Genomic DNA, 27,019 nt, shown 5'->3' with positions numbered 1-27,019 from the left:
TCTGTGGCCCTGCCAGATCCCTGGTGTGGTGAGGTTCAGCTGTGCCCGCTTGTCAGGCTGCTCTGGTGGAGGTGGGCGATATCCAGTTGGCAGAGGCACGGGGTCAACTCATGGAGAGAGGCTGTGGAGCTGCCGTGCAGCTTCTGAGGTGTTGCTTGGCACATGGGTGAGACTGTAGGAAGGTTGTAGGGTGCAGTTACCTGGACCTGTGTCAGTGCAAACTGAGCTGGTCTGGAGCTGGAAACAAATGGATCAGCTGTGGTAAAGGGCATGTACTCTTCAGAAACACCTCTGCATATACGTGAGCTGGCAAGCTTGCTGGCAGCTTGAAAGGGCATCGGATAGGAGAGGGTTTCCATGTCATGGCTGGGGACTCTGATGAACTCTGGCTGAGCTGGCTGCTGTGGCCAGCCTTCCCTCTCCCCTGATGAGGTTACTGCTCTTGCAGGGGAAGGAGAACATGGGTTCTCCAGATGGGACCAGACCTGGTGTCCTGACACCAATCATGGCAGCAGCAGAGTGGTGCCTCACCTCGTGAGTGGCTCTGCTGTGATGCAGGCAGATTCCCATGTCAGTAGCCACAGCTGACTCTGAAGGGAGTGGTGCATTGAAGCCCAGAAGTCCTTGTCCAAGGACCTCTTGAGCAGAACCGTGTGTCTGGTTCCTGCATTGCCAAACCATTGTTAGTTTCCCAGGGCAACGTGCCTGCTGCACTTCCCACTGGCGCGACAACTCCTTGTGTTCACTGCTGCCTGCTGTTCCTGCCACGCACTGTTTGGTGAGACAGTGTTGGTTGGTAGTTAGAGCAGAGTTGTGAGGTGTCCTTCAGGGATGACTTTTGTTTGGAAACTTTCTGAAGACAGGTCTAATTCTTAAGCAGTGCAGAATGAATTGCTTCACTGAGGATGTGTCAGGTAAATTCTTGTGGATACATCTGGCAGGTAGCGGCATTGCACTGCGCATGCAGAGTAGCCAGATAAGACATTTAATGTCTAGAGAAGGACTTCTTTTTCTCTCACTCTTTTTCCTTTCTTGTGTTACCCATCTCCTTGCACTCTGTTTAGAAGAGCAGGACTGCACTTGTTTTCATTTGTCTGTAGCCTCTGAAATATGTTGTCTTTCTGCTGGGAATGCCTTGCCTGCCTTGCAGTCTGCTGATTCAGACCAGTCTGGGTGAGCAGGGAGCTGGTGAATGGATTATGCCATAGACTCCGGAGCCATCAGGCGGTGGTTGCATTTCCCTTGACAATTCCTCCACTTGTCACAGACTGCGTACAAATTTCCCTGGAGGAGCTGCTAACCTCATTAGGAGCAGCGTGACCCGTGTGGGGCTGCCGATGTGTGTTTAGCTAGGAACCATTTTGCTGTGATCTGAACAGGTTTGACATAAGCAAACAGCTGAGGTGGGGAGGAGGGAAATGCTGTTTATGATGCAGAAGAAAAGCAGTTGTGTTCACGTACCCCCACAGGAAAGGGACTGGCAGTAGCAGTATCCTGTGGCTGAGAGACAAGGAATATTGATTAACATGACATTTAAGTGGCATTTCTTCTAGTGTATTGGGAGCATTAGTCAAATTCTGCCTTCAGCTCTGAGAAGTAATGAGATAAGCTTCCTTCCTCGGAGAGGTCTCTGCCTGCTGCTGCAAAGTGTTTGGCAGGCTGGGAGATGTCCTTTTGTTATCCTGTCAATTCTCTGTGTCTGGTCCCTTGTACGAAAGGCACCTGAAGTACACCCTTGGCTCTGGCGAGCAGCCTGTACACCAGTACAGGCTTACATGCTTACATGGTGGCTCCTGCTCTGTGCTTCTCGGTCACCTTGCCTTAGGTGGAGCCCAGCTCCTGACTCTAAAAGGTGACACAGGAGGGAGCATGTCCTTTCACACCCTGGGGTCCTCTTTCATTAACCTGCGATATTTTAGCATTGGTTCCCATGTTGGCAGCTCTCAGGGCACTGTGGCTTTGCTACAAGAACATGATGTGGGGTTTGATGGATGCTTTGCAGTTCCAGTCAAGCTCAAGCTGTCCTTTTGGGACTCCAAGTGACAGCTATCAGTTGACACAAAGACCCACTGGGCTCTGGATTTCTAAATCTTTTAAATAATTCTGTTGAGGGCCCAGAAGCTCTTACTTCCCAGGCTTCTCTGGAAGGATTCTTTTTCTATTTCGTTGTTGTTTATTTTTTTTTTCTCATGTGCACAGCAGGCAGGCTGCAGGCTGCTGCCAAGAGGGGCAGCCCTGCTTCCACTCCTGCCTCTCTCTGCTTGTGTCAGCAAAAGCATTTGTGTATTTGCAGCTACGTATTGACCTGGGAATAGGCCTGGTCCAAAATGAATTCTTCAGGTTGCTGAGGGAGGGGAGAGCTCACTCCTTTTGGCAGTAGGCTGATGGTTGAGTAACCACAGTCTCTGCTGGGAAAGAAAATCACCTGTCATAAGAGAGATGCAATTTCCAGGGGCTAAAAATCCCTGGTACTGTTCCCTTCATGAGAATATTTTCCCCTTCTTTGCCAACACACTGTCAAGACTGCACTGAGCCTGTAGCAGTGCCTCTTTGTGCAGGACAAACTGTGTTGTGCATCCTTCCACAGCATTGGTCTCACCTGGTGCCTGATTGTAGATTCTCTCTTTGAGGAGGAGACACAGATCATGTCTTTGTAACATACTGCAGTTTACATAGCATAGTCCTGAGTGCCAGAGAAAGATTGTTGCTTTTCAGGTCTCCTAAGGATGGCCCTATGTACTGCCAGACTCAGGTGGTATAGGAAGAAGAGAACAGAGGGTAAAACCACCCCAATGCCTTTGCTTTGTGCCAGCACAGTCCTCTAGTGCGCACAGGAAAAGCACGTGCTTCAGAAAGCACTCGGTGAGCACATGCCCTTGGAGATGCAAAGAAGTATGACCTCTTCCTCTTCCTATCCCTCTCTTGCGTGGCAAGAAGTGGTGGCAGTGCCTAGCAGACACCCTTAGTGTGAGCATAATTGATGCTGAGCCTTCCTCGCCCAGGGGTGGCAGAGGTGAGGGATCTGGTTAACCTTGGGCTGGAGAGGTGGGAGGCTCGTCTCTGAGCACATCTGAACCTTGCTGGGATTGTGTCTCTCTTTTCTGATGTTCTTTTGCTTCTCCCTGCTGCAGCTTGACCTGTTTCTGAAGGTTCTGTTCCTGTTTTGACATGGGAGGTATGCACTATCCTGCCTGCCTCCATTGCCAGATAGGTTAAGGCAGCATATTGGGGTTGCCTAATTTGGTTAAGCTCACACTGCAGGCTCTGCTGCTGCCTGTGTGGCTGAGCTGTCCTGTGTGACTTTAGGGACATGGAGGAGACAGGTCTGTGTGAGGAGCAGTACATGGTTGAATGCTGGATGACTTGCAGCCCTTGGTGCAAGCTGCTCCGTGGCTTGAGGCTGCTGGTGCCCTATGGTCCCTGTGGGAAAGGGATTCCCTGCATGGTCTCTGGCTCACAGTGTGTCAGCAGGGTGCAAGACTCCTGACATGCTCTGGGCCACAGAAGTAGGAAGAGACAAATTGGCTGGACCTTTGGAGAGAGGATTCTGTGTCTATCATTGCACCAAGGGCTGGGTGAACGAGCAGGGCTTTTTGCTCCTTAGCCAGGCAGCAGCTGGGCTGAGCGTGCCGTAGGGTGCCAACCACAGCACTCTGATGCTGCTTCTCCAAAAGCCTTGTCAAGGCAAGTACGTTCCACTCTCTCTCAGCTATTATGAAAGAGCCTGGGTTTGCTGCACCCTTCTCTCACTTGCCCTCAGGGCACGCTGGGCTTGTTTGAATTAATGTAATTAGCACATGCCTTATTAGCTCACTAAGGCACAAAGAACTCATGTATATTTGTAGCCAGGTTAAGCAGCCCCTATTAATTTAATAACCGTGTCCTCCTCAGTGCAGGGCAACAGTTAATCACTGGTGGTGACTCAGGACCAGCCAGTATGGAGGAAATTTGGGCAAGGTGTATATGTGTGTGGTTCTCTTTTATTGTGTTGTATTTTTATTAATGAGCAGAGATGTGAAGGGAATTAGCAGCAGACGGAAGGGAGCTTTCAGTGCAGGTTTACTAAATAGCCAGCCCTGGATATTTCCCATGCTCTATGCTGTCTGTAGAAAAGGATCTGTAGAATGAATCAGCGAAATACAACACTGACTGGGAGGCGGAAATGTACAGAAATAAACTTTAGCAACCTGTGCTTGGAACTCTGCTCCAGTCTGGTTATGTACTCTTTTACTTCATTGTCTACTCTTTTTCCCCGGTGAGTCCTGGGGCAGAGGAAGTAGCTAGTGTATTCTGGCCACTGCTCATATCTGAAACCGTGAAAGAACAAGGTTCTTGTGAACAGAGAAAAATAGTTGCAAGCAATTTCATTCTCTGCAGCACTGTGGTCCTTGGTTCCTTTTACTGGCCTGGAGCTTGCCACACACAGTGCTTGGCTAGGTCCAGTGGACAGCTGCCAAAATGCATGCCACCAGGTGTTTTGTGGGTTTGAATGGTTTTTTTGTTGTTTGTTTGCTTGGTTGTTTTTTCTTTTTGTTTTAGTTTTGGTTTTTTCTGTTTTTTAAATTTTAAAATGTTTGGTTTTTGGTTTTGTTGGGTCTTTTTGTATTGTAAGGGGTTTTTTTTTGGCTTTTTTCTCCACAGAAGCTGCAGGTTATGGTTTGTGCTCCCCCACCCTGTAATGATGCAGTCTGCAAGTCCATGCCACAGGTGGCATGTACCTGTGTTCCTGTAGTCCTGCGTGTGGGATAGCAAAGTCCTGCGCTGCTTTTAAAACTAGTGAGTTAAGCATTTTGAGGGCTTTTCTCAGCCAAGACCACTGTGCACACAAAAGACACTTCCTGCATTTCTTCTCTTCTTCCCCTTTCTGCAATAATCACAGGTCATGCTCTTTGTGGTGAGCTGGAAGGAGGAGCAGGAATAATGGTACTGTAAAGTGGCTGATGTGCTTGCACAGTTTTGGTCAGGTTTTCTGTAAGTAGCTGCCTGCTCCTCCTCCCACTTTGTACTTTACTCATTTTTCTGTTTCTGCCAAGTAAGCTTAGCCTTTCAAGGCCTGGACTGTTCCCGGTCATCATGAGCTTGTGCAGGAGCATCACTGAGAAGATGCGGCTGTTATAGGTGGAGGGGCAAGGAAGCCCCATGAAATTGGACAGAAGTGTGTATGTACTTGTAATAATGAGCCCTCTTGCTGCAGCTGGCAGAGGACCGAATCCCCAGGCTCCAGCAGAGACAGTGAGCTCTTCTGGCTTGCATCTGCTGAGGACCTAGCCCTCCTGGGAAGCATGGGAGGAAAACACAAATCTGTGAGACTGTGGGATGACAGGGGATGCACATGAGTCAGTATGCAGCAGGTTGAATCAGATAAATTTATTTGTCCTTCCTTAGAGCCCATTCTCAGGACAGGAGTGATGGTTCTGTGAGTGGTTAGTGGGGTGAGGAGCTGTGATGGGTGAAGATGTGCAGAGATGTCCATGAAAAGGTCTGTGGGAAGATAAACAGCTCCTGGGATACCTCAAAGGCTACCCAGAGGTGGTGATTTTTTCCCTCCCCCCCCTTTGTTTCAGGGACAGGAAGGGAAACTGCTCAGCTTGGTGGGAAGGAGTCTTTCCATGCAGGATCAGAGTAGCTGGCTCAGAGCTGTGGACTGCTTGGCACACACCAAGACAGGAGAAATTTTCCAGGGCAGCTTTTTAACCAGTGTCCTGATTTTAGCTGGGATAGAGTTGTGTTCCTAGTAGCTGGTACGATGCTGTGTTTTGGATTTAGAATGAGAACAGTATAGATAACACACTGATAGTTTAGTTGTTGCTAAGTACTGCTGACTCTGAATCAAGGACTTTTCAGTTTCCCATGCTATTCCAGTGAGGAGGTGCACAAGAAACAGGGAAGGAGTACGGCATCAGGAAAGCTCTGACGTAGTTGCCATCATGGAAACATTTTGGGATGACTCACGTGACTGGAGTGCTGCACTGGATGGCTATAAGCTCTTCTGAAGGAACAGACAAGGAAGGAGAGGCAGTGGCTCTATACCTTAGGGAGTGTTTTGACTGTCTAGAGCTCAAGGATAGTGATGATCAGGTTGAGTGCCTATGGGTGAGAATCAGTGGGAAGCCTAATAAGGCCAACATCCTGGTGGGAGTCTGTTATAGAGCACCCAACCAGGATGAAGAGGCAGATGAAATATTCTATAAGCAGCTACCTGATGCTTCACGATTGCCAACCCTTGTTCTTGTGAGAGACTTTAACTTGCTGGATATCTGTTGGAAACTCACCAAGTGGAGAGGAGGCACTCTAGAAGGTTCCTGGAGTCTGGGGAAGATAACTTCCTGACACAGCTGGTAGGTGAGCCTACCCAGGGTGGTGCTCCACTAGACCTGCAGTTTACAAACAGAGAAGGGCTGGAGGGAGATGTAGTGGTCAGAGGCTGTTGTGGGCACAGCAACCATGAAAGTGCAGTGTTTTTGATTCTTGATGAAGTAAGAAAGGAGGTCAACAAAAGGATCCAGGAAGGCTGAGCATCCTTTAAGAAGGAAATCTTAGAGGCGCAGTAGCAGACTGTCCCTGCGTGCCAAAAGACAAACTGGCAGGGGAGAAGACCAGCCTGGTTGTACAGGGAGCTTTTGCAGGAACCCAGAGGAAAAAAAGGAGGGTTTATGACATTTGGAAGAAGGGACAGGTAATGCAGGAAGGGTACAAGGGTGTCAATAGGTCATGTAGAGAGAAAATTAGAAATGCGAAAGCTCAGCTAGAACTCAATCTGGCCACTGCAGTGAAAGGTAATAAAAAGTGTTTTTATAAATATACTAACAACAAGAGAAGGCCAAGGAGAATCCCCATCCTTTATTGCACACTAGGGAAAACAGTGACAAAGGCTGAGGAAAAGCCCGAGGTACTTAATGCCTTCTTTGTCTCAGTCTTTAACAGAAAGATTGGTGATCCTCAGGGTAACCGGGCCCCTGAGCTGACAGAAGTGGAAGTGCTGTTCTGCTGGAGACTCTACAGAGGGATCTGAACAGGCTGGATGGATGGGCTGATGCCAACTGTATGAGGTTCAACAGAGCAAAGTGCTGGGTCCTGCACTTGTGTCACAACAACCCCATGCAGTGCTTGGGGCAGAGTGGCTGGAAAGCTGCCTGGTGGAAACAGACCTGGGGGTGCTGTTTGACAGCTGGCTGAACATGACTGCCAGCAGTATGCACAGGTGGCCAAGAAGGCCAATGGCATCCTGGCCTGTATCAGGAATATGTGGCCAGAAGGACCAGGGCAGTGACTGTCTGTCTGTATTAGGCACTGTTGAGCCCACACCTCGAATCCTGTGTTCAGTTTTGGGCCCCTCACTGAAAGAAGGACATTGAGGTGCTGGAGTGTGTCCAGAGAAGGGCAATGGACTTTAAAGAAGAAAAGTCTTTTCTAGTGCTGCATGCAGTGTTCTGAGAACGTGTCATCTTGTGGTATGAAGGTGAGGATCATCCATAGCAGCCGGTCGTTGACACGGCTGCCACCAAGCTCCTTGACTTAGGGCCATCATCAGTGTCTTGAAGGCCTAAAATATCATCACATGCATCCTGCACACCCCATGCTATTCCTGGGGCAGGGCTGCCAGGTCTCAGCACAGTCCACAGTGGGTGCAACACTAACCTGAGCTGTCAGTCCTTCCCCTCTGGCAGCCTTGGGTTTGGCCACAGTGAACCGGCACCGTCCCAGGACTGCATACTTCAAGGCATCTAGCAGGAACAGCTCTGTGGTTGTTTGAGTGTTGCTCTGGTGAGGCACTGATGCAATTTGACCTGAAAAGATGCTTATTTCTCCCAGCAGGGCCACTGGCACCCCTTTCTTTCAGAGGAGAAAGTTGAGAGCCAAGAGCTCTGGTTTTGTTGCTGATAGGGAATGAATGGTCCCTTTCATGCCTCAGGACCTCAACTCAGTGTTCTACCTCATTCCTACTGAGTGAGCTAGAATCCGACCCTTGCTTTTCCTTGGACTTCTGGGTTGATTGTTTTTAATTACTGTTTTGTACATGGCGATTATTTAAAATTGGGAGGAGGGAACTTTTTTCTACTCTATTGGTCTCTTGGCAGAGCACCCAAGTGAGGAATTTGCACCATTTAGTTTCTCCATGGTATGTCCTTCCAGATCAAAGGGTTGGTCTGTCTTTCACCATCAGCTGGCTTTGCCTTGACCACCACAGATTGATTATTATAAGAGAAATTCCATATATAAGTTCTTAGTTGTTCTCCCAGCTCTGTCTCCCATCTGCTGGACTCCCAGGTGCTCAGTGAAGCTGTCATCTTTCTTCAGCTAGTGCTGCATTTCTCTGAAGCTGTAATTTCTTAAAAACTGGTACAGAGAACAGATCCAGGAAAAATATTTAGAATCACACCAATTCAACATGTGACTACATGGTTTTATCAAGTGGCACTTGTAAAGGGGCATTGCTGGCAATAAGCACCCACTTATGTTGTCCAGTAATGTCCAAGCTGCACTTGATTGTACACCGGCATGATCATGGTGCAGGCAATTTTCCTATCTTTCAGTTAGCTTATGCTTCCACTTGTTGGCTCTTCAGATGCAAAATTAGCTCATTATAATCTTAATTTAAATAATCATTTTATGTAGAGGTTACCACTTATATACATATATATAGTTCATTGTGTTTGCATATGCAATATGTATATATGTTTTACAGATCCCTTTGAACTGGTGGAGGGACTTGCAGGTATCTACAGACCAGAGATTGAAACTCACCACTATTTTCAAGCAACGTGCTGAGCCTGAATTTTTCTGTGGCCATGCCCTGAATTTTTATCACTGCATCACTGAAGATTTTATGATGAGAGGAATGGAAAGGGTTTTTGGCCTTCTGGCACCTACTCCAAGATTGAGTTTGCCTTTGAGCATGAATAGTTGTCCTAAATTTAGAGGCTATTTACTTGTGTTGTAAGTGTTCAGAGAAATGACAGGGGAGCAGGGCTGTAGCATACTTGATGTGGCATTTGTGCAGCGCAGAGGAGCCAGGTCTCTTGAGACTCACCCACTAAACCCAGTTGCCTTTTTGAGAACTTGGAGAGGAGGCAGGTTGAGATGGGAAGAGCGCCAACACCTCCCATGGGTTTCCTTTGCCTCCCCCTGAGTCTTGCCAGGGGTTATATGAGGACTTTTAGACCTCTTGTCTCTCTCTTGCCCTGCCTTCAGAGAGTGTTTTAATGACTCCATGTGTTCTCAGTAAAATGACTGCAAGCTTGTTTGTCCTGCTGAAACCTTCCCTCTGGTTCCTTCATCTTGGCAGCTCCGATGTCCTGGATGGCAAGACTTCCCATGTGAGCTCTGGGTGAGTCACTTCACCTAACATCTGTCCTTACTCATCCCATCTTGCAGTTCAGTTGCAAAACCTCCAGCACTGAAGGTCAATGCAGCCCCTAAAATAACAGATCCCAGATATGCACCGGGGCCTTTTGGTGTGCTGCAGTACTGATACCAAGCTCAGCTTCAAGATGAGGTCAACTTTCCATCTCTCCATCCAGGGCAGTTTCCCAAGACACTCAAAGTCAAAGGGTATATCTGGTGTTTGTTCCAGATCAGCACAGCTTCTCAAGTCTTTCTGTCTTGGCAGATGGCTTCACATTGAGCAGTTGCCCTCTGCCAGCTTTTCTGCCCAGCCAAAGTGGGATGTGACCTGGTAACTGGAGTGTGACCTGGTGCTAGGACCTATGAAACCAGACTCTGTTTCCTGGCCTGTCCTGAAGTAGATCTGAGGGATTGGAAACTCGTTTAGGAGAGAGATCATGCTGGTGCAAGAAGAGGCCTCCAGGGGACTCCCGTTTTTAAATAATAGGGCAAATGGCTTCTACTCTAATCTAAACAGGTTGCTTTTTTTGGCCTGGAGAAGCTCTCCAGATCAGGAAGGCAGTTCTCTTGCTGCCCCCAGTGCTTTCTGGAGGCCTTTCTCCAAGTGTTTGCTCTCACAGAGGCAACAGCAGGTGCTTGTTGTCTTGACTTCCTGTAAAACATTTCTCAGCAAAGCAGGCAAAGTTGCGTGATGCTCTACTGGGAGTGGGGGACCACCCAACTCTTGCAGCAGGACGCAGAGCCCAAAGGGGAGGGGGAGCGGGAAAACGGGGTGTTTTCCTTCTGCTCCTACTGCCTGGAGGCAGGAACATCCCCATCTACTTCCCTGCTCTTTTGTCCTCTTGCTTTCCAGTAATACCTGCTGCTCTACTCACTTTGATCCTTGCTTTGGAGTCAGCAGCTGTGTTGACTTTTCCCAGTGTGGCTGAAACCAGGCAGACAGAGGGACAGTTGCTAGAAGCAATTGAGTGTCTGCCTGATGTCTTTAGTAACTCTTTTGCTTTGCATTGAGGTGGTCCTGGTGACTGATGGCAGCAGGTAAATTTGGAGAGAGAGAGAACTGCCTCCAGCACACAGTGGGACTTTTGTCCCTGAGATAGGAGGGTTGGTTCTACGAGCTCAAAAGAAGCTCTTGAGTGCTGAGACCTCTCCCTCTTTGGAGAGTGAGGAGGGTGGCTGTGTTTTCAAGGTCAGTTTTGTTTTCTTGACTGCTGTTGTGTGGATCTCTTGTAATCTCAAGTACATCCTGGTGGAGAGGATAGTTGCAACACTGTGCGTGCAGTATCAGAATACAGGACATTGCCATAGTCTGAGGGGCTTGCAGGATTGTCCCCTGTGACATTTCTAGCATGGTCCTGCTGTGACTCCTCTCCTTGCAACTTTATGGATGACTACACTGGTTTGCACGGGTAAATGATGTGGTGAGTAAATATGTCTGCTAAGACGTTGGACTATTTTTGTTCAAGGCTTGTTTTTTCCCTAAGCCGGAATGTAGTTGTAGGCACAGGGTGTTTCTCAGGCTACCAACTGTCTGAAGGTGAAGGGCAAGTCAGTGATGGAGCTGGAATGAGAGCTCAGGAGCCTTTACTGCTAATCAGGAGTTCTGTTCCTCTTTTTCTCCCTCTGTGGGCATCCAGGTAAATCTGTACTGCCACCACCTGCATTTGCAAAGCCAAACACCTCTGTAACATGCCCTCAGCCAGGGAACCTGACTGTTTCTTTGTGGCATGTGGGAGATGTTTTGAGGCATTCTCTCATCACAAGGTCTTACAGCATGAAGAAGTTAAGGCTCCCCAGACTGAGCCCAGCGTGCAAGGAGAGTGGAGGCTGGATATGGGGGCAAGTTTTGCCTGCAGTTTTGCAAGGGTGCCAACCTGCCTGCTTTCACTGCGATAGGAGGGGGCAGAGGGGGGACACCCATCCTGAGCAACTGTAGAAGAAACCTCACAAGACAGAGATTGTGGAGGATGGAAGGGACTGCGGGAGCTGAGGGTTCTTGGGGGGGCCTGTCAGGAAGGAGTTCCCTCCATGCTGGGGCTCGGCATCCCCGTGTCTTGCAAGCTGAGTGGGCGCTGTGCCACTGAGCCTGTTCCCACGGAAGGGAGAGTGTGAACAGCCAATGGTGCAGGCAGCTGGCATGGCACCTCCCCGCGGGGACTTTGGCCTTTTATCACCTGAGGCAAGGGGGGAGACTCCCCGGGCTGGGCTTGGTGCTTTCAGAGCTCAGGGTGGTACGGGGACAGTTGAGCGCTGACCACGAGGCAGGTGAGTTTGTGTCTGCAGCCCCTGGGCTTGTGTCTGGTGGCAGAATGGTACAAAGGGGCTGCGCTGTACCCCTGCACAGCTGGAGAGGGGCCAGTCTGTGAGGGTGGGGAGCATCCACCAGCGTGTTGGAGAGCTGCTTTGTTTTCTTAAGGACTAAGGCCTTGCCTGATCCTGCATGGAAATTTATGGCAGTCCCTGCTTTCAATTGCCTAAAGGCAAGCGAATAGCAGAGAACTGACACCAATTCCCTCTAACCTCTTTATCCCAAAATGTTTTGAGCAGGGGAGAGCCAAGTTGACAGCTTCTCCCCAGGTGAGATTTCTTGGTACTGACTCCTTCGTGCACTCTGTACCTGTCACACATCTAGAAAGCAGCTTCTTTCAGGAAATATTTGCAGTTTCATTTTGCACTCCTTAAACCTTAGTCATTGCGATGGCAGCTTTGCTTCAGTCATTAGCAAAATTGGGCAGAGTGTCCGCACCTTCAGATGCATTTGCTCTTAGAAGGAAAGTGTTGTGCTGATCCCAGAGGGTTTCTCCTCTCCCAGCAAATGTTTGTTGCTGATTGCTTCCCCCACTTTCTCTGACTATGAACAGTTTCATGGCTGTGTCCTCTTGACACAGTGGATGCTGGCACAGCTTTGCTCCCTCTTCTCACCCTCTGAGCCCCGTTTCTTGACATCAGCTTCTCTCACTGGTCCCTGAGTTTGCCTGCTCTCAAGACAAATCAAAGTATGTGGAAGGAAGTCCTGATTTCCCCTTTTGCTATTTATTCTCAAGTCAAGGTTGTAGTTTGGACATTTGCTTTCAGTGACAGCTTCCAGTGTGTGCTGGCTTCCAGTTCTATCTCATTCTTGCCTGACTGCTCTGCACAAATGTTTGTGCTGACATGAAATCAGGGATGGGAACACATGTTTAAGTGTAGGGAGAAGACGGGTTTGCTTTCTTCGGCCACAGCACCCGCTGACGTTTGCTAAAGGTTTTCTGTCAAGACGTCAGCCTGTGTGCGCTCAGATAAATCGGCATGTCCAACATTCTGCACCTGAGAGGATGTGCTCAGCTGCAGTGGAGCTGCTGGGGAGGGGAGAGCCTGGAAATGGGAGGGCTGGCTGAGGGCAGAAGCAAAGAGCTGGCCTCTGGGATGGGTGCAGGGTGCTACTGGCAGGACCGAGGGAGCTGGTGGACTGGAAGTCTGCAGCTGTCTTGGAGGATGCCAGCAGTGTCTCTGGCAGCCTGTCAGGGGAAGAGTGGGAGAAGGAGGGTGCTATACCCAGGTCAGACTGGGTAGAGCAGTGGCATCTGGGGGTAGAGGTGGCAACCCACATCCGTAGGGCAGTGTGGTGGCACTAAATGCAATGAGCATGATAAAAGAGGTGTGAGTAAGCTTAACCTGTTCCTTCTCCTATGATGTCTTGGCTCATGGAGATGTTGGGTGCCTGTATCTCCAGTCCAAGCTTGCTGGTGTGACTCGTGGTATGAGACAAGGTGAGGTCTGTGTGTTCCCCTCCATGCCTCACGCTGGGCTGTGACTCTCTGGTAAGCACTTTTCCTTCAGGTGATAAGGCGAGAGGTTGAGAGTTCAGCGCCGTGTTCCAGGCTGACCAGGAGAGCAGGTGCAAAGGTTGGTCTAGAGAAACCCTTACTGTGTGGATAACTTATGTGGTGTGTGGCAAGGCAGGGGCAAAAAACAGCGCTGCTTTGCCAGTGGCTTAGACTGTGAGGACCAGATACATCCAGAGTTGGTCAGGGTTGCCTTGTGGTATCCCAGTCTTGCTACTCTGTCACTGTCTGGAGCTGGCTTTTGGGAGGTGAGAAGAGGGAGAGGCAGGGTTGAGGAGGCTCCTGGGCTATTTACATGTGTCAGTGTGAGCTCTGGGCTGTTTGCACTGCTTCTCTGCGTAGCACAGAGATGATTCCCTCTGCTGCGGTGTGTGTGTGGCTTTGAAACTAATTTGCTCGATCATTTTAATAAATGTAAAAGGGATGTCCTGGTGTGCAAGTAATGGGGCATTAATCCATGCCTAGCTGTGTTAACAGCACTCTAGGAAGGAAATACGCCCATGCAGTTCTCACTGTTAATTATGGGGTGTTTAACTTAGGATTCCCCTTCTGTGATGGCTGCTCAGCCTTTTTGGCTTTCAGGTGAGTCTCTGGTGGCTCTTGTTTCCCCTGCCCACCCACTATCATTTTCCTCACAGCTCCTCAGCTCCTTGTGCCATGCAGATTCCCAGTTCCAACAGTGAGTGCCATTGTCCACCTAGCCATGAAGTTTAACAATACAAAGCCTTTTTGAGACATCAGCACCTTTGTGGTGTTGCTGGCTTGTCTGCTGCCCCAATGCAGGTGCTGATGGGAGATTTCCTAGGAAGATACAAGCCTTGCTCCCTGACACTGCTCCTATAGGATGCCTCAGAGCTACACCCCTGCTTGGCTGCAGATGCTTGCCTGCTTTTATTTGCAGCTTTTGGCTCCTTAGAGCACTGTGTTTCTGGGGAGATATACTTAGATTGTTACTTAATCTCTTTTCTTTCTAGGTTAAATGTATAAAGTTGTTCTGAATTTGTTTATTAAATGTCCTATAAAATTATTGGCATTCTTTTCCCAGTCTGGTTTATCCACCTCTTAGACTGCAGGACTGTAGAAGCTACTTTCTTGTCCTGGACGCGACTGGGGTCTGGCTCTCTGCAGGAACTCCCTGGACAGAGCACTGGGGGCTTCATCATTCACCATCTTTTAAAGGACTTAGGGAGTTCTGTAGATTGAAGCAAAGTGCTCAGATAAAAGTTTGCAGTGACTTCGGGTTTGTTTTGCAAATGGTCATTCGTTGGGGCTCTGTTTAAACAAACAGAGTTCAAATAAGCTTTCCACTTCAGTGCATTAAAATCCCTTAATTCATTAAAATCCCCTGGCCACAGACATAAAGGCCTCTGCTGTGCCAGGTGCTGTTTAAACAGTTATCAAGTGCTGGTGTCTGCTGTAAAATGATCGCATTGTTTGCTTCCAGTTGGTCATCCACGAGTTGAGTGGCTTTTGTTAGGGGAGATGATACTAGTCCTGGTATTTGCTGGCTGTACAGCCAGCACCAAGGAAACTTGTAACTTTGCCCAGTTTTAAACCCAGGAAGGTTGTTTTTACCCTGTTTTGCTGTGCAGCTGCATCAGGAGCGTCTGTTCCCTAGTGGGAAGCAGGAGCAGTTTTCCAGCTGGATCGGACAGCTGGGGAGGGCTGTGTAGTTCCTGGGCAGGTAGACAGCTGAAGCCAAAAGTCAAGAGGAAAAAGGGAAGAGAGACCTTAAACTCAGCTCTCCCAAGTCCCTCTTCGTGTGGAGGGACTCCATCACCCTACTTGTGTCATCAGGTAAGAAACAGCCCTGTGATACATTTGTGTGTCCATCCTGGTCTCTCACGCTCTTGGCTACCTGGCAGTGGTGAATATTGTCAGCCTTACTGCCTTTTCTTGGTGTTGCCCTTTGCAATGGGTGCCTGGCCTCCTGAGTGCCTCTCTGCAGGAAAGGGTACAGCAGGGACAGCAAGGGGGGAGTTGTGCCAGAGTTTGGTGCAGGCTATCAGGACCACTCAGTACATGTATTTTGTCAGAGCTGCCTCAGTAAACACAAATATCCTACTGAGGGTGTAGACATTATCATGTCTCATGAGTTTTTGTGGCTCAGGGAAGAAATTGTCTGAGTGCTGCTGATACACCTGATGAAAGCATGGGGCGTCTGATTCCCAGGCTGGAGGTGAGGAGGCAAGGATGTCTCCTGAAAGCTGAAAGTTTTGGCTGCTTCTGAAATTTTCTCCAGTGCCCAGATTTCTTTGTGTGGCAACTTCTACCAGTTCTTGTTAAACAGGAGCAGTTAGGAGTTACAGAGAAAACTGGTTCCTGCAGTCTTGAAGCTTCAGTGCTGTGCCAGCACAGCTGAGCTGAAAGGAGTGGGCCAAAGGACAAAGTCTCATCAATAGCTTGAGAAGGGACAGACACTGCTTAAAAGACAATGTGGGCACAAGATGGAACATGGGCTCTCCTGTTTGGGCTTGGAAATAGAGGAAGGATAGTAACCTCTGGAAGTGCAGCTTTTTGAAGACTGTCCTTTAGAAACAGCACATAAGTGTTGGAGGGAAGTGCTGAACAAGTCTTGTAATGACGCGTGATTGTCTTGGGCTGGCTGGGTGGACCTGCAGTGGGTTGGGGATCCACACGGTATGGTGTGAAACGCTCCTTGGAGTTTGAGAGAAGTGACAGACACTGCTGTCCTGGATGCTGGGCAGAGCTTGTGCCCTGCCTGACTGCTGCCCTTCCTCACATGCTGCTAGAGCCTGATGATTCTGGCAACTCTTCCCTCCATATGTCCCTGTATATTTATATACACACACACATTTATAAGGCTCCCTCTGGAGCTCAGTCTCCTCTCTGAGGAGATCAAGTGCTCCCTTAAGTCACTTGTTCCTCAGCTGGCCTAAACCTACAGGCTGCCCAGCAGCACCTGAGCTTCAGGAAGAGTGTAAGTGTCTCAACTTTGTGTCCTTGGTGTCTTTCTGTCCTTTTCCAGGAAGAAACTGAAGTGAAAAAGACGTGACTGAAAAAGAAAAATTTGAAGGAACAGATTCGTTTCTTAACAAGAACAAGTTTGAATTAAATGGCTGATAAACAGATCAGGTAACTTTTAAAAATTTTTTTGAGTTGTTGGTTGTGCTTTAGGTTTTTCTTTTAAAGTCTTTCAAAATTATTTCCATTTTTGATACAGGAGGTTGAAGGTAATCACTCAATCATCTCTTCCAGCCTTAAGCAGTTCTGATTTCTTCTCTGCTTCTTTCTTTATCTTTTTTTAATGTTTTTTTTCCAACCTTCTCTTGTTGTCTGTCTCTGCCATGATGTCACATCTCCTCTTTCTTCAGTTCTTTTTTCTCATTGCCTTGTTCTTTCTACCCTCTGCTTTATATCCTTCACAAGTCTGTTCCTTTTTGCTTCCTCTTTCAAAGGTCACCTTGACCTGCTGACTTCAGCTGCTGGCACCAAAGAAGCAAAGCCAGCTCCTTGACCAGCCAAGGATGCAGCGCTTGTAATTACAAAGTCCATGTAGCCTTGTGCAGCCTTGTGCCCTTTTAAAGCCAGTCAGTGACTGAGTGCTTGCAGGAACATGAAGAACCAACAGTGATTAGTGACAATTAAGTACACAGTGGGAACTTTAGAGCATTAGTCCTGGCATATGCAAAGGCTTAATTTGAGTCCTCCCTGGAAATGAATTGGGATATATTTTTGGGAAAGACGGTTTTGCCGTCTGGCTTCCTAAGAGCTGTGTCAGATGGATCTGCACGATCCTGCACGTAGTTTTAACTTTCTACTGCTTGTGAGGTTGCCCTGGATGAGTGACTCCTACATGCTGTGGGATTCCTGTGGGTTTTTTTGTGATGCTTTTCTAGCATCTAGTTTTCCAGGTTACCAGCTCAGGGTAGGCAGAGTCAGTGGTGAATGAAACCTGGTGACAAGAGGGCCAAGACTTGGCAGTGCCTGAATGCTGCAGGCAAGAGGGCTGGCTCTTCTTAGCGCTTACCACGATTAGGATATCTTCCTGTATGTCTGTCTTCTGCAAATGTGAACAGTCCTGAGCTGTGCTGATAATAAGACAGCACTGTGAAGTGTTTATGTGCCTAGATATGCCCATTGTTGGCTACTGCATTTGGAGTGCACTTGGCACTGTTCTTGCACACCATGAAGGATATGCTGAGATTCACCTCCGTGGAGCCTGACAGGTGTGTGTTCCTGATAGCCTCAGCAGAGCACAAGGACCAGATGTCCGTGGCCATTTGAAACTTGGTATTTTAAAGGAAGAGGAGACACGTCCTATCAGATGTTCCCTGGCCCCTCCGATGGGCTCCTGGCAGTGTGAACAGCAGCTTGTTAACTATTGGGGCTAGTTAAGAGGGCTGAGGAGGAGCACTAGGAGAGGAGAACTGCGATGCCCTTCTATCCCTTCTTGTGTTAAATTGAACAAATGGCTTTATTTGCATGCTGGCCTGTGTTGTCCCTGTTTCACTAAGCCCTGCACACGTAGGTAGTGAGAGGCAGTAGCTGTGCAAGAGCTAAATAGGACAGAGAGACCAAGCACAGCGGACTCTTATCCTATGAGAGAGCAGAGAGTGCTGACGTGAAAAGTAGGATGACTTAGTCACAAGGGAGAAAGCTTTTTATTCAGGTGCAGTGGCCTTTGTCTCATGTTATTCTCTGTGCCTCAAATACCTCATCTCTCCTGCTTTGGTCATCTCCAATCTATGCAGCAGTCACAGGCAGCCAAGCCAAGGAGATCTGTTTAAGCTTAGAGCGTCTACCAAACCCCTCTCTCCTTGCAGCATGCATCTTTCGCTCTTTAGTAGAAAAAGATTGATGGCAAAAGACTAATATCAACAGCAGTGGTTTGATACAAGGTGAGATCAAGGGCATTGTATTTCAGTGCATGTGGAACTTAGTGTCTCACCAGATACTGCCCTGTAGTCCATCCCTACTAGTCTCCCTCTGCAGAGTGCATGGGGGAACCTGGATAGTTGGATTCAGGTGTGATGGTGTTGTTGAGCAAGGGTTTCTCATGCACAGACAGAGGGAGAGGCCCTCTGCAGTGCATGTTGCCTAAATTTTTGGCTTGCCCAGGCACATCAAACTTTTCCCCTTTATTGCTGGGGTCTGTGCTGAAACCAGGGAGTCTCTTGCATTTACAGTAGCAGCAGGTAAGATCTTTGTGTCTGTGTCTTACTCCCACCTGATATAAACCCTGTGATGATTTCACTGTTGGAACAGGTTGAGAGAAGCCTGCCCTGGGTGTTTCAGGGACACTTAGAGAAGCGATGACAGTGCTGAGGATGGAAAGGGGCACTCGTTGTGCCTCACAGTCTGTGACCTGCCAACAGTGACTTCAGAGCTGAATTTGGGGAGACTGAGGTGATCCTGTCTAGAAATACCCTCCTTCCCAATGGTGCCTGTATCTTGACATGCTTTTATCTGGTCTCCAACGTCCTCTTCCAGTGTGACTGTGGGTTAAATAAGGAGGGCACCGTGATGTGAAGCTTACTGTTTGAAGTTGTCCCATGTCCTGAGAACAAGTTGAGCGTAGGAGTTTGCAGGCAAATCTGTTCCCTTCTCAGACTGTGGTGCAAAGATCCCCGAGGCAACAGAATCTCGAGCTGGTGAGATCTTGCATCTTGGCCCTGCACTGAGCTCATGCACTGATTTGGGCCTGCTTTCCTATCGTACTGTGCTTGATTTAATCTCAGCACTGTCTTGTTTGGAGTTGTGGGCTGAGCTCACATCTGTCTGCCTGTTCTTGGCACCTCTTCCAGCTGAGCCAGCCCTGGAGCTCAGTGTGTGTTATATTATGCAGGTGTTGAGGAGGAAAGAGCTTTGGCTGCAGGACAGCAGAGGCTGAAAGAAAATTCCTGGGATGTCAAGATCATGCTTAGCACTAGTGGACAAAGACTTTTATTTTTTTTCCACCCCTCCTTTGTCTGCTTCCCTCAGGGTGACCTCAAGTTGAAACCTTGAGGCTCCATAACCTGCCTTTCCCTCAAGCATGGCTGCTTGTCTGTGCAATTGCCCCTTGATGCAGAGTGCTCTGCAGTGCTGTTGGGAACGTGTTTGCAGGGCTTCACCCCACCACGCCGTGGCCAGCCTCACCACTGCTGCTTCTGAAGGCTAATGCAGCCTGTCCCCCCATCCAGAGCAGCACGTCACAGTCATGAAAGGCAGCATTCCTATTCTCCCATTGGGAGGACTAGGCCTTGCTGGCTCAGCCAGCTGTAATCTAGGACTGCTGTCAGCCCTCCGTTTAATATCCAACACATCCTGTGTTCAGGGAGCCATATCTTGTGCTTTATTGGTGGGAGCTGACTCAAACAGGCTTCCTTTGTCTCTGCGTGCAGTGGTTTATTGAGCATATAAGTGCAGGACATTTTTCTTAATTGAATTTGCTGGGAACTCGTGTTTAGCTGATGTGGCTTTCACTCAGTGCCACTTGCAAGAATTCCCCATGGGAGCACAAGGATGAGTGGAAAAAGCCCCGCATTTTGGAAGCGCGTGCAGCCAGCCAGGTTTTGATTTCCCCAAGAGGTATGAGCTCATGTCTTCGCATCTGTGGCCGTGCAGGCTGCCAGTCCAGTGGTTTTGCCAGGCTACTGCTTTGTGTGTGTTCCCCTCGCCCTGGGCGGTGGGTCTGGAAACAGTTTCCCGTGGCTGTGGCCGTCTGCTCCTTGGCTGCCAGCTGGGCGCTTCTGCCGGGCTCGTTCCCACATGATGGTAGCAGCTGACATGTCATGAACCTCTCATTAGCTGTGTATCTGATTGTGGTGCAGGAAAGCATTTGTCAGTAAACCTGCTGGCTCAGATGCCATCCGGCCCTAACTAAAGGCTGTCCACATGGTGGATGGTCCAACACTGTCTTTTCTCCTCTTGGGACCACAGAAACCCTTGGGTCCTGGGGAACGGGGTTTTATCTTGCTCTTAGCAGTGTGTGGGCTAGCTGTTTGGCTCCACTCCACTCAGCAGTGGTTGCTCCTGATGTTTGTGCTGCTTTCCCCACCTCCCCTGTTTATACAGTGGGAGCCAAGCTTTGCCTTGGGGCAGAGCTCCCTTCGTGCTGGGGAGGGACAGCCTTGTCTCACAATGATGTGTTAACTCTGGTTAACACATCAGTTCTTTTCTCTTTCCCTTCCCTGATATTACCCAGTGCTAAGACATCTGTTTCTGTCTGTCTCATCCTCTTACAGTCTACCTGCCAAGCTGATCAATGGAGGGATAGCTGGGCTGATTGGGGTCACCTGTGTATTTCCCATTGACCTGGCAAAAACTCGCCTGCAGAACCAGCAGAATGGCCAGCGGATGTACACCAGCTTGTGAGTACCACCTGTGTGGGCAACGTCCCTCGGGGCTTTTGGCAGGGAATCCTTCCTCTTTGTTACCTCTTCCGAGTGAATTCAGCATTTCTGGGAACTGGACTGTCCTCAGGAAAGCTACGGGACAATCTTGAACCAAGCTATGCTTGAGCAGATAATCCAAATAGAGCAGCTGTTGAGGCTGCTGAGCTGAGCAGACAAGATCTCTGTGGAGGGCACACCTGTTTGAATCCCTTGCTTGGGAGCAGAGTGTTCACTGCTCTCAGAGCTGCTGAGCTGCAATCAGGTGCATGAGGGAATTTCTACCCTTTTTCTATTTCCATCACTCTGGTGTTGGAGATTCTTCCTTTGCTGTGTCAGTTTTGAAAAGACGAAGCAGTCACCCATTCCCAGTCTAGAGCACTGCGTGTGAACCTTTTGAAGGATCACAGGTTGACATGTGCTGTAGTTACCCCAGCAGTCCTGTGTCCAAAAAAACCCCAAGTGCTGCAGGCTGTAGGAAAAGAAGGCATGAGTATATCCAGCCCATCAAATTCCCCTGGAGTTTGTGCTGGACTCATAGGGCTGTGCGTCTGCTCTGGGAATGCAGACCACACAGCACAAGTTCATCCTAGGAACCAGACACAGGCCTTAGTTTTCCAAAAGTGCTGGTGTCATTGAGGGGGAAGAAGGGACTGGGATGGAACTGGTGAGGTCTGTCCTGTCCCCCTGCCACTTTGTTTAGAATTTGAGGCAGAGTGAAGATAGGAAGGAAATGCTCTGTATGTTGATGATTTTAGTCTCTGTGCCTCCTTGCTCTAACTGATGACATGTAATGATGCATGAGCTTAGGCTGTAGGCTCTGGTGCTTCCCTTGACAGTTCCCATGCTCTCTGCTCCCTGCATTGTTTGTGTGCCCAGGCTTGTTGGGAGGATGCAGCTTCTTGCCTTGCCCCTCCTTTTGGTTGTGTTCTGCTCCTGTTGCAGATTGCATCTCCTCCCTGAGGATCACTTATCCCCCTGACCTTACAGGTGACAGAAACAGGAGAGTGGGCAGGATGGAGAACTTGTAGGCTCCCTTTGGGACTGCATGCCAGGATGCCTCATCCCCTGGAGGGGACCTCAGTGGGAGAGAGGCATTTATTCTCCAGCAATCGAGCACAGATCTGCTCCATAGCCAGGAATTGCTGTGGGATGAGGTGCTGTTAAGGAGTACATAGGATTTACCCTGTATATTTGAAGTGGCTCCTTCTAAGAAGGGGAAAGGATGAGCTTTCTTAACAAAGGCTGCCCAGTTACAGGGGCTTATTTTTCTGAAAGTGCTGTGTACCCATCAATACCAGATCTCAAAGATACCTGGGTGTCTGCTGAACACCCAGGAAGGCAGCTAGTTCATTAAGAATTTTGCTGTCTTACTTTAAGATAGCATACCTTGCTTCTGCTCAGCTCAAGAGATCTTTAGCATCAGGGGAACCCTTCATTTGAATGAGCCAAAGACACTTTGGAGCAGTCCTGAGGGCTGGAAATAGCTGGTATTTTGGGCTGTGCTGCCCCAGGTATGTTATGTGTCATTTTAGTTGGCTATTGGCTCCCTTTTCCAGGAAGAGAAAAGAGCTGGGCATGGGCTTGGCTGCATCTTGCTCTTCTGCAGCTCAAGGGGCTGGAAGTGACATGCAAGCATGGTGAGACAGCAGGGCTGCATGAGCGTGATGGGAAGCAGCTCTTCCCAATCCCCTCCCAGCCGCAGCTTTTCCAAAGCAGCACCACTGGCTCAAGGACAAATGCCTCGTCTCCAGCACTGCAGTGGAAGAACTTGATGGGAGGGATAGGAGAAAGGTGCACTGAGATTTCTGGGCTTGCAAATGTGTTGGAGGAGCTGCTCCAAAGAAGGAGATTGGTATGTGCAAGCTGCAGGAGCTGGGGTGGAGTGTGTGAACGATGGGATCCCAAAGGATGTGGGGAGTCCCAGCAGAGAGCGGCAATTCATTGCTGTGACTGGCAGCAATGCAGGATGGGCTCTTCACAAATAATGTGGGGTACCCTAGAACAGTCTTTTCCACCTCAGCACTACTACAGAGCAGAGATGAAGTTTATTCCTTGTGTCGCTGGATCTCTTAAAGATGAATTCTTGTTTTCATAAGCCACACTTCCCTTATTACTGCTTAAAAGAACCTTTTGGTCCTTAAATTACGTATACATGCATGCATTTGCACCTCTCTCTTCCCCTATGGCCATAGAAGTACCTATCCCTTCCCAAACACCCTAAGACCACCTTCAGCCAGCATCCAAGCTTCGTGCAGCTGTGGTCCAGAGAGGGAAACTCTGCCATGGGATCTGTGCTGCCTTCTTGAACTGCACCTTTGGATTTGCTAGGCGTGTGTCTGTGCCTTCAAAAGCCTTTGAGCCATTCCAGCACTCTGCAACAAGGAAGGTGATAGTTTTTTCCCCCCTTGGAGCACGGCACCCTGCCCTGCTCTCCCCAGGGCAAGAGCCTGAGTGCTGGCTGCCTGCTCTGGGACCTGATGTGTTAAAAGTAAATGCTTTAATCTGCGTGGGAGGCTACAGATGACTGAGTGTTCAGGTCATCTAGTGTTTGTGTGTGTGCCTTGTGTCAAACTTCACGGAGTAAGTCAAACAAACCGGCATGGAGGGTTTTGGCCCCCCTTATTTCCCTTCCAGATCTGGATTTAAAAATGCATACGTGGGGATCTGCTTGTTAGAGTATCTCATGTGCATTTGCCACAGGGGACCCTGGATAAACAGCCCTCGCAGCGACACTTTTCTCTTTTGTGTTTCTAGAAAGCAGACAGCGTGTGCAGGGTGAGCCGGGGGTTTCAAAGCCCCTGTGAATTAGGGGTTGAAACTGGACTCGGGCCTCAACAATGGCACATTCAGAGAGTGACGCAGTTCCCGTCTCTGCTCAGGGTTTTGCTGACAGAACGTAAATGGAAACCACTCCAAGAAATTTGCTTTGTTTTTCTCTGTTCTCACCCACCTCTGAGCTCTTGTGGTTCATCTCTCTGTTTTGTTTGCAGGTCTGACTGCCTCATTAAAACAATTCGGTCGGAAGGCTACTTTGGCATGTACAGAGGTAAGTAAAGCTGAGTCAGGCGCAGCACAGCTTTTGCGTTGGAAGCACTGGTGCGTAAGTGGGAGGAAAAGCTCTGTTCTCTGGCATATAAAGCAATAACCTAGCAATACCCTAAGAGGTTGAACATTGCAGCTGTTTCTGAAAATAACCTCCTCCATGCAGTTGTCTGCTCAGCTATCCATCATTGAGGGCTTGAGTCCTCCCTGTGGTGTTAAACCATACCATTTACCGACGTTCATCTGTACTAGCAGTTTCAGTGAAGCTGCTGGGCTTTGTTTCAGTACTTTGTGTGTTTGTTTCCCAGCTTGGGCACGGTCACTTTTGCCAGAGGAGCAGTAGCAAACCAGCTCTTGAAGTATCTTATTTTGCAATTGATGACTGAGTTTATGTCAAAGCGCACCACCGACATGATCAGTCCTGTTGTCTGTCAAGTGTGCTAAAGTGCTTTGTTCAAGTGTTAAGACAAGCAGCAATAAAAAAAAAAAAAAAAAAAAATAACCTGCCCCCAGAAAAGAACTCCCATGGGGTAGTAAGAAAATCAGAGGTTGGCTCACGCTGGAACTTCAGCTGTTTGGTCGTTGTGTGCTGACTTGTTGGAAATCTCCTGGCTCCTTGGCTTAGGCTGTCTGTTGCAGCAGCGAGTTCCTCAGCTGACATTATACCTTTTATAATTTAAACATAAAATCCATGGAAGTTTTTAAAGATTTTGAGGAGAGCAGGCCAAATTCTGACTTTACATATATATATATGGAGTACCTTCTTGACTCTCAGCACAATCCAGCTGGCTTAGTTGGCCTGAGGTCTGCTTCATTTTATATGCTGATAGTCAATTGCCTTCATATGCAGTTTTTATCTGAGTTGCTCAGATAGCATGCTTTGTGGCACTCATTCACTGATAAAGCCTGATTAAAGTACTACTATAATTAAGCGAGTCCTTGCTCTTTGTCTTTCCAAGCGGAAGTCTGGAGGTGCTGGTGCCTTGCTGTTGGCATGTGTAGCGTCTCTTGCTGCTTCTTCCAAAGCTCTTAAGGAAACACAGACACTGTGGCTGGCTGGCCTGGGAGCAGGCACTGGCTGTTCAGGCAGCATCTCTTGCCCAACTTGCTGGTGGGTGTTTCAGGGGAGTGTGGTGGATGATGGGGATGGATTGGCTGCTTTGCCTGAGCTTTCCTGGGATCAGGCAACAAGACAAATAACCCTGAGGAACCCTGGCAAGCTCCATCTTCAATGCTAGCAGTGACGTGTTCCTCTTTGATTTTTTCCAGAAACTGGCTACTTCTGTGTTCCTATCCAGGAATGGAGCCAGCATTAACTTTGGCTGTAAATATGCAGTGGCAGGCCTGCTTGGTGGGGAGCAGAAGGCAGAAGCTGTTCAGGGAAACCTACAGGAGAGACTGTAGGACCCATCAGGGCATTTGGGAGAGACAGCTGAGTTGTGTAAGGCATAGGGTGGTTGAGGGGATGTGCATCACCAGCCACTTGTCACTCCCGAGCAGAAATCTCAAAGGGTGCAGAGGGTTTTGTGTACCTCTTGCTTTTCCCAGCTACAATGAGTCTGGTCAGTTTGGTCCATGTCCCTACATCTGTTCCCTGAACCAGATAGTGGCTTGAATTTACTTGTCGCCTCAGATTATTAAATGGGGAGCTAGGATAGAGAGGGCTTCTCTGAATAACTCCTATTCCTTCCAGAAATTCACAGGTTTTATGGCATGGTCAAGGTGTGAAGGTGAGTCCTGTGCCTCAGTTCTATGAGCTGACATTATCAGCCCTTTCCTCACTCTCAGGGAGAGGGTTGGTGGGTAAAACACATCCCAGGTTCATGAAGAATGTGCAAGTATTTTTCTGGAAATAGGTAAAGAGATGTCTCAGCCTTGTGGACAGGGAATTATGGAAATCAGATGGTGGGATTGGTTCCTGCTCCCTCCATCTGTCCCAGTTCCCCAGCAGAATTTGCTGAATGACTCATGAGCTCTTATTTGTAGCCTTTAAGCTGAAATTGGGAGGATTATATGTTAATGTGCTAGAGTGGCAGCTGCTGTTCCCCATGGAGGAGTCACAAGCACATCGGGTTGTCCCTGCAGATCACTTGGCCTCAGCTGGAGGACAGAAGGGGTCTGTTTGGGTACAGCCATTCCAGCTGTGTGACTTCAGGGCTCCTTCACATGCAATTCAAAACTCCACAGTGTGGACAGGAAAGAGGCTTGAGCTTGTGGGATGCTTTTCTCAAAACACCTCTTAAGGGGTGTGTGTGGGCAGACAGTCCTTGCTTTGCATGAGTAGTCCATAGCAAATTGTGTGATGTATAAGGCAATCCCAACATTTCTCTCAAGTTCCTGGATTTGTTTGGGGCAGGAAGAAGAGGTTTTTCCCCTAATGTTTTTTCCCATAACATCCAGGTAGCTAGCAGCAGTGCCTCAAAGCTGGGTGGAGCTGTCTAGCCCTGTCTGTGCCCAGGGAATGACAATGTGCTACCTTCAGATATGATGCCAAGCGAATGAATCCATAGTGCCTGTGGGTTCCTGGACCCCATGGGCATCAGTGGTAGGGGACATTGGAGAGATCCTTTCTCAGCTCCCTGCTGCAGTCCTTCCAGAAGCCATCTAAAGATCCCAGCACATGTCCCGAGTAATCCCACTGCTGTTTGAAGACCAACTGTTTAGCCTCGCTGGCAGGAGCTGAAGGCCTAGATCTGGCTGGGGAAGTGACCTCTGCTGTTACAACATTTGGAGGGTAGCTGCAGTTTAGCTGCAGTAGTGTGGCAGCCTTCCCTGGCCTCTGCTAATAATATCTCCCACGTGTCCCAGTGCCGCACTGGGGATGACTCAATCCCCCTGTTATGTAGGTTGCTGGTGGTGCGTAAGGAGCTCTGTAGAAATGTGTTTTAATAGCAAAACCCAAAGCTCAGTGAGAAGAAGGCCCTTAAAAGTTCAGTTGGCAAACAACTGGTTTTGCTTCTCGTTGATTTTGTTCTTTGTTACTTGTTTTCAAAATGGTTTTTAATGATTGCTGTTTATTTTTCCATGCTCTTTGTCTATCTTTGCTTCTGGTATATGTAGCATTGCCTATAGACCAAGATTGGCTTTAATTAGGGAAATACTCATTGGCATGGGTATAATTGAAAAGCTTTGAGATTTTGTAAAAAGATGGAAAATGCTGTGGAAAGCATACAGCCAGCAGCTGAAGTATCTAATTTCTCCTCCTCAGTGAATTGAAGCTGTTATGGATTATTGAGGACAGGGATTATCCATTCTCTGCTAAGCAGCTTTACTGAAAATATCAAAGATGTAGGAGAAAACCCAGGTTCATTAACTTTTTTTTCTGTATATTGTGTGTTTTACCCTCTGCTTTATTTGCAATTGAAGGAGAAATTTCTTTGAAAGCCTCTTGGTTCCTTGAGGAGGTCAGCACGTGGAAGCATACTTCTTGAGTGCCTTTCTTACCTGATGGTGTGGAGTTTTTCTTTC

The 27,019-nt window shown here is 48.5% G+C and overlaps 1 protein-coding gene across 2 annotated transcripts in view; it reads left to right on the top strand.

The window, feature by feature from the left end:
• Positions 1-27,019, top strand: part of SLC25A22 (solute carrier family 25 member 22) — a 51,745-nt gene that overhangs the window by 7,222 nt on the left and 17,504 nt on the right. For both annotated transcript variants that reach the window (XM_050335276.1, XM_050335278.1), the window contains exons 2-4: positions 16,159-16,265; positions 20,360-20,485; positions 23,500-23,555. In XM_050335276.1, coding sequence (XP_050191233.1) covers positions 16,246-16,265; positions 20,360-20,485; positions 23,500-23,555 — 202 coding nt within the window. In that variant the 5' untranslated portion in view covers positions 16,159-16,245. The remainder of the gene's footprint in view (positions 1-16,158; positions 16,266-20,359; positions 20,486-23,499; positions 23,556-27,019) is intronic.

Source organism: Myiozetetes cayanensis, unplaced genomic scaffold, assembly GCF_022539395.1.
Source record: "Myiozetetes cayanensis isolate MyiCay16 unplaced genomic scaffold, myiCay2020 scf6-25, whole genome shotgun sequence".
NCBI classification, from domain to species: Eukaryota; Metazoa; Chordata; class Aves; order Passeriformes; family Tyrannidae; genus Myiozetetes; species Myiozetetes cayanensis.
Note: the sequence above shows the minus strand (reverse complement) of the source record. Positions and strands in the feature narration are given on the sequence as shown.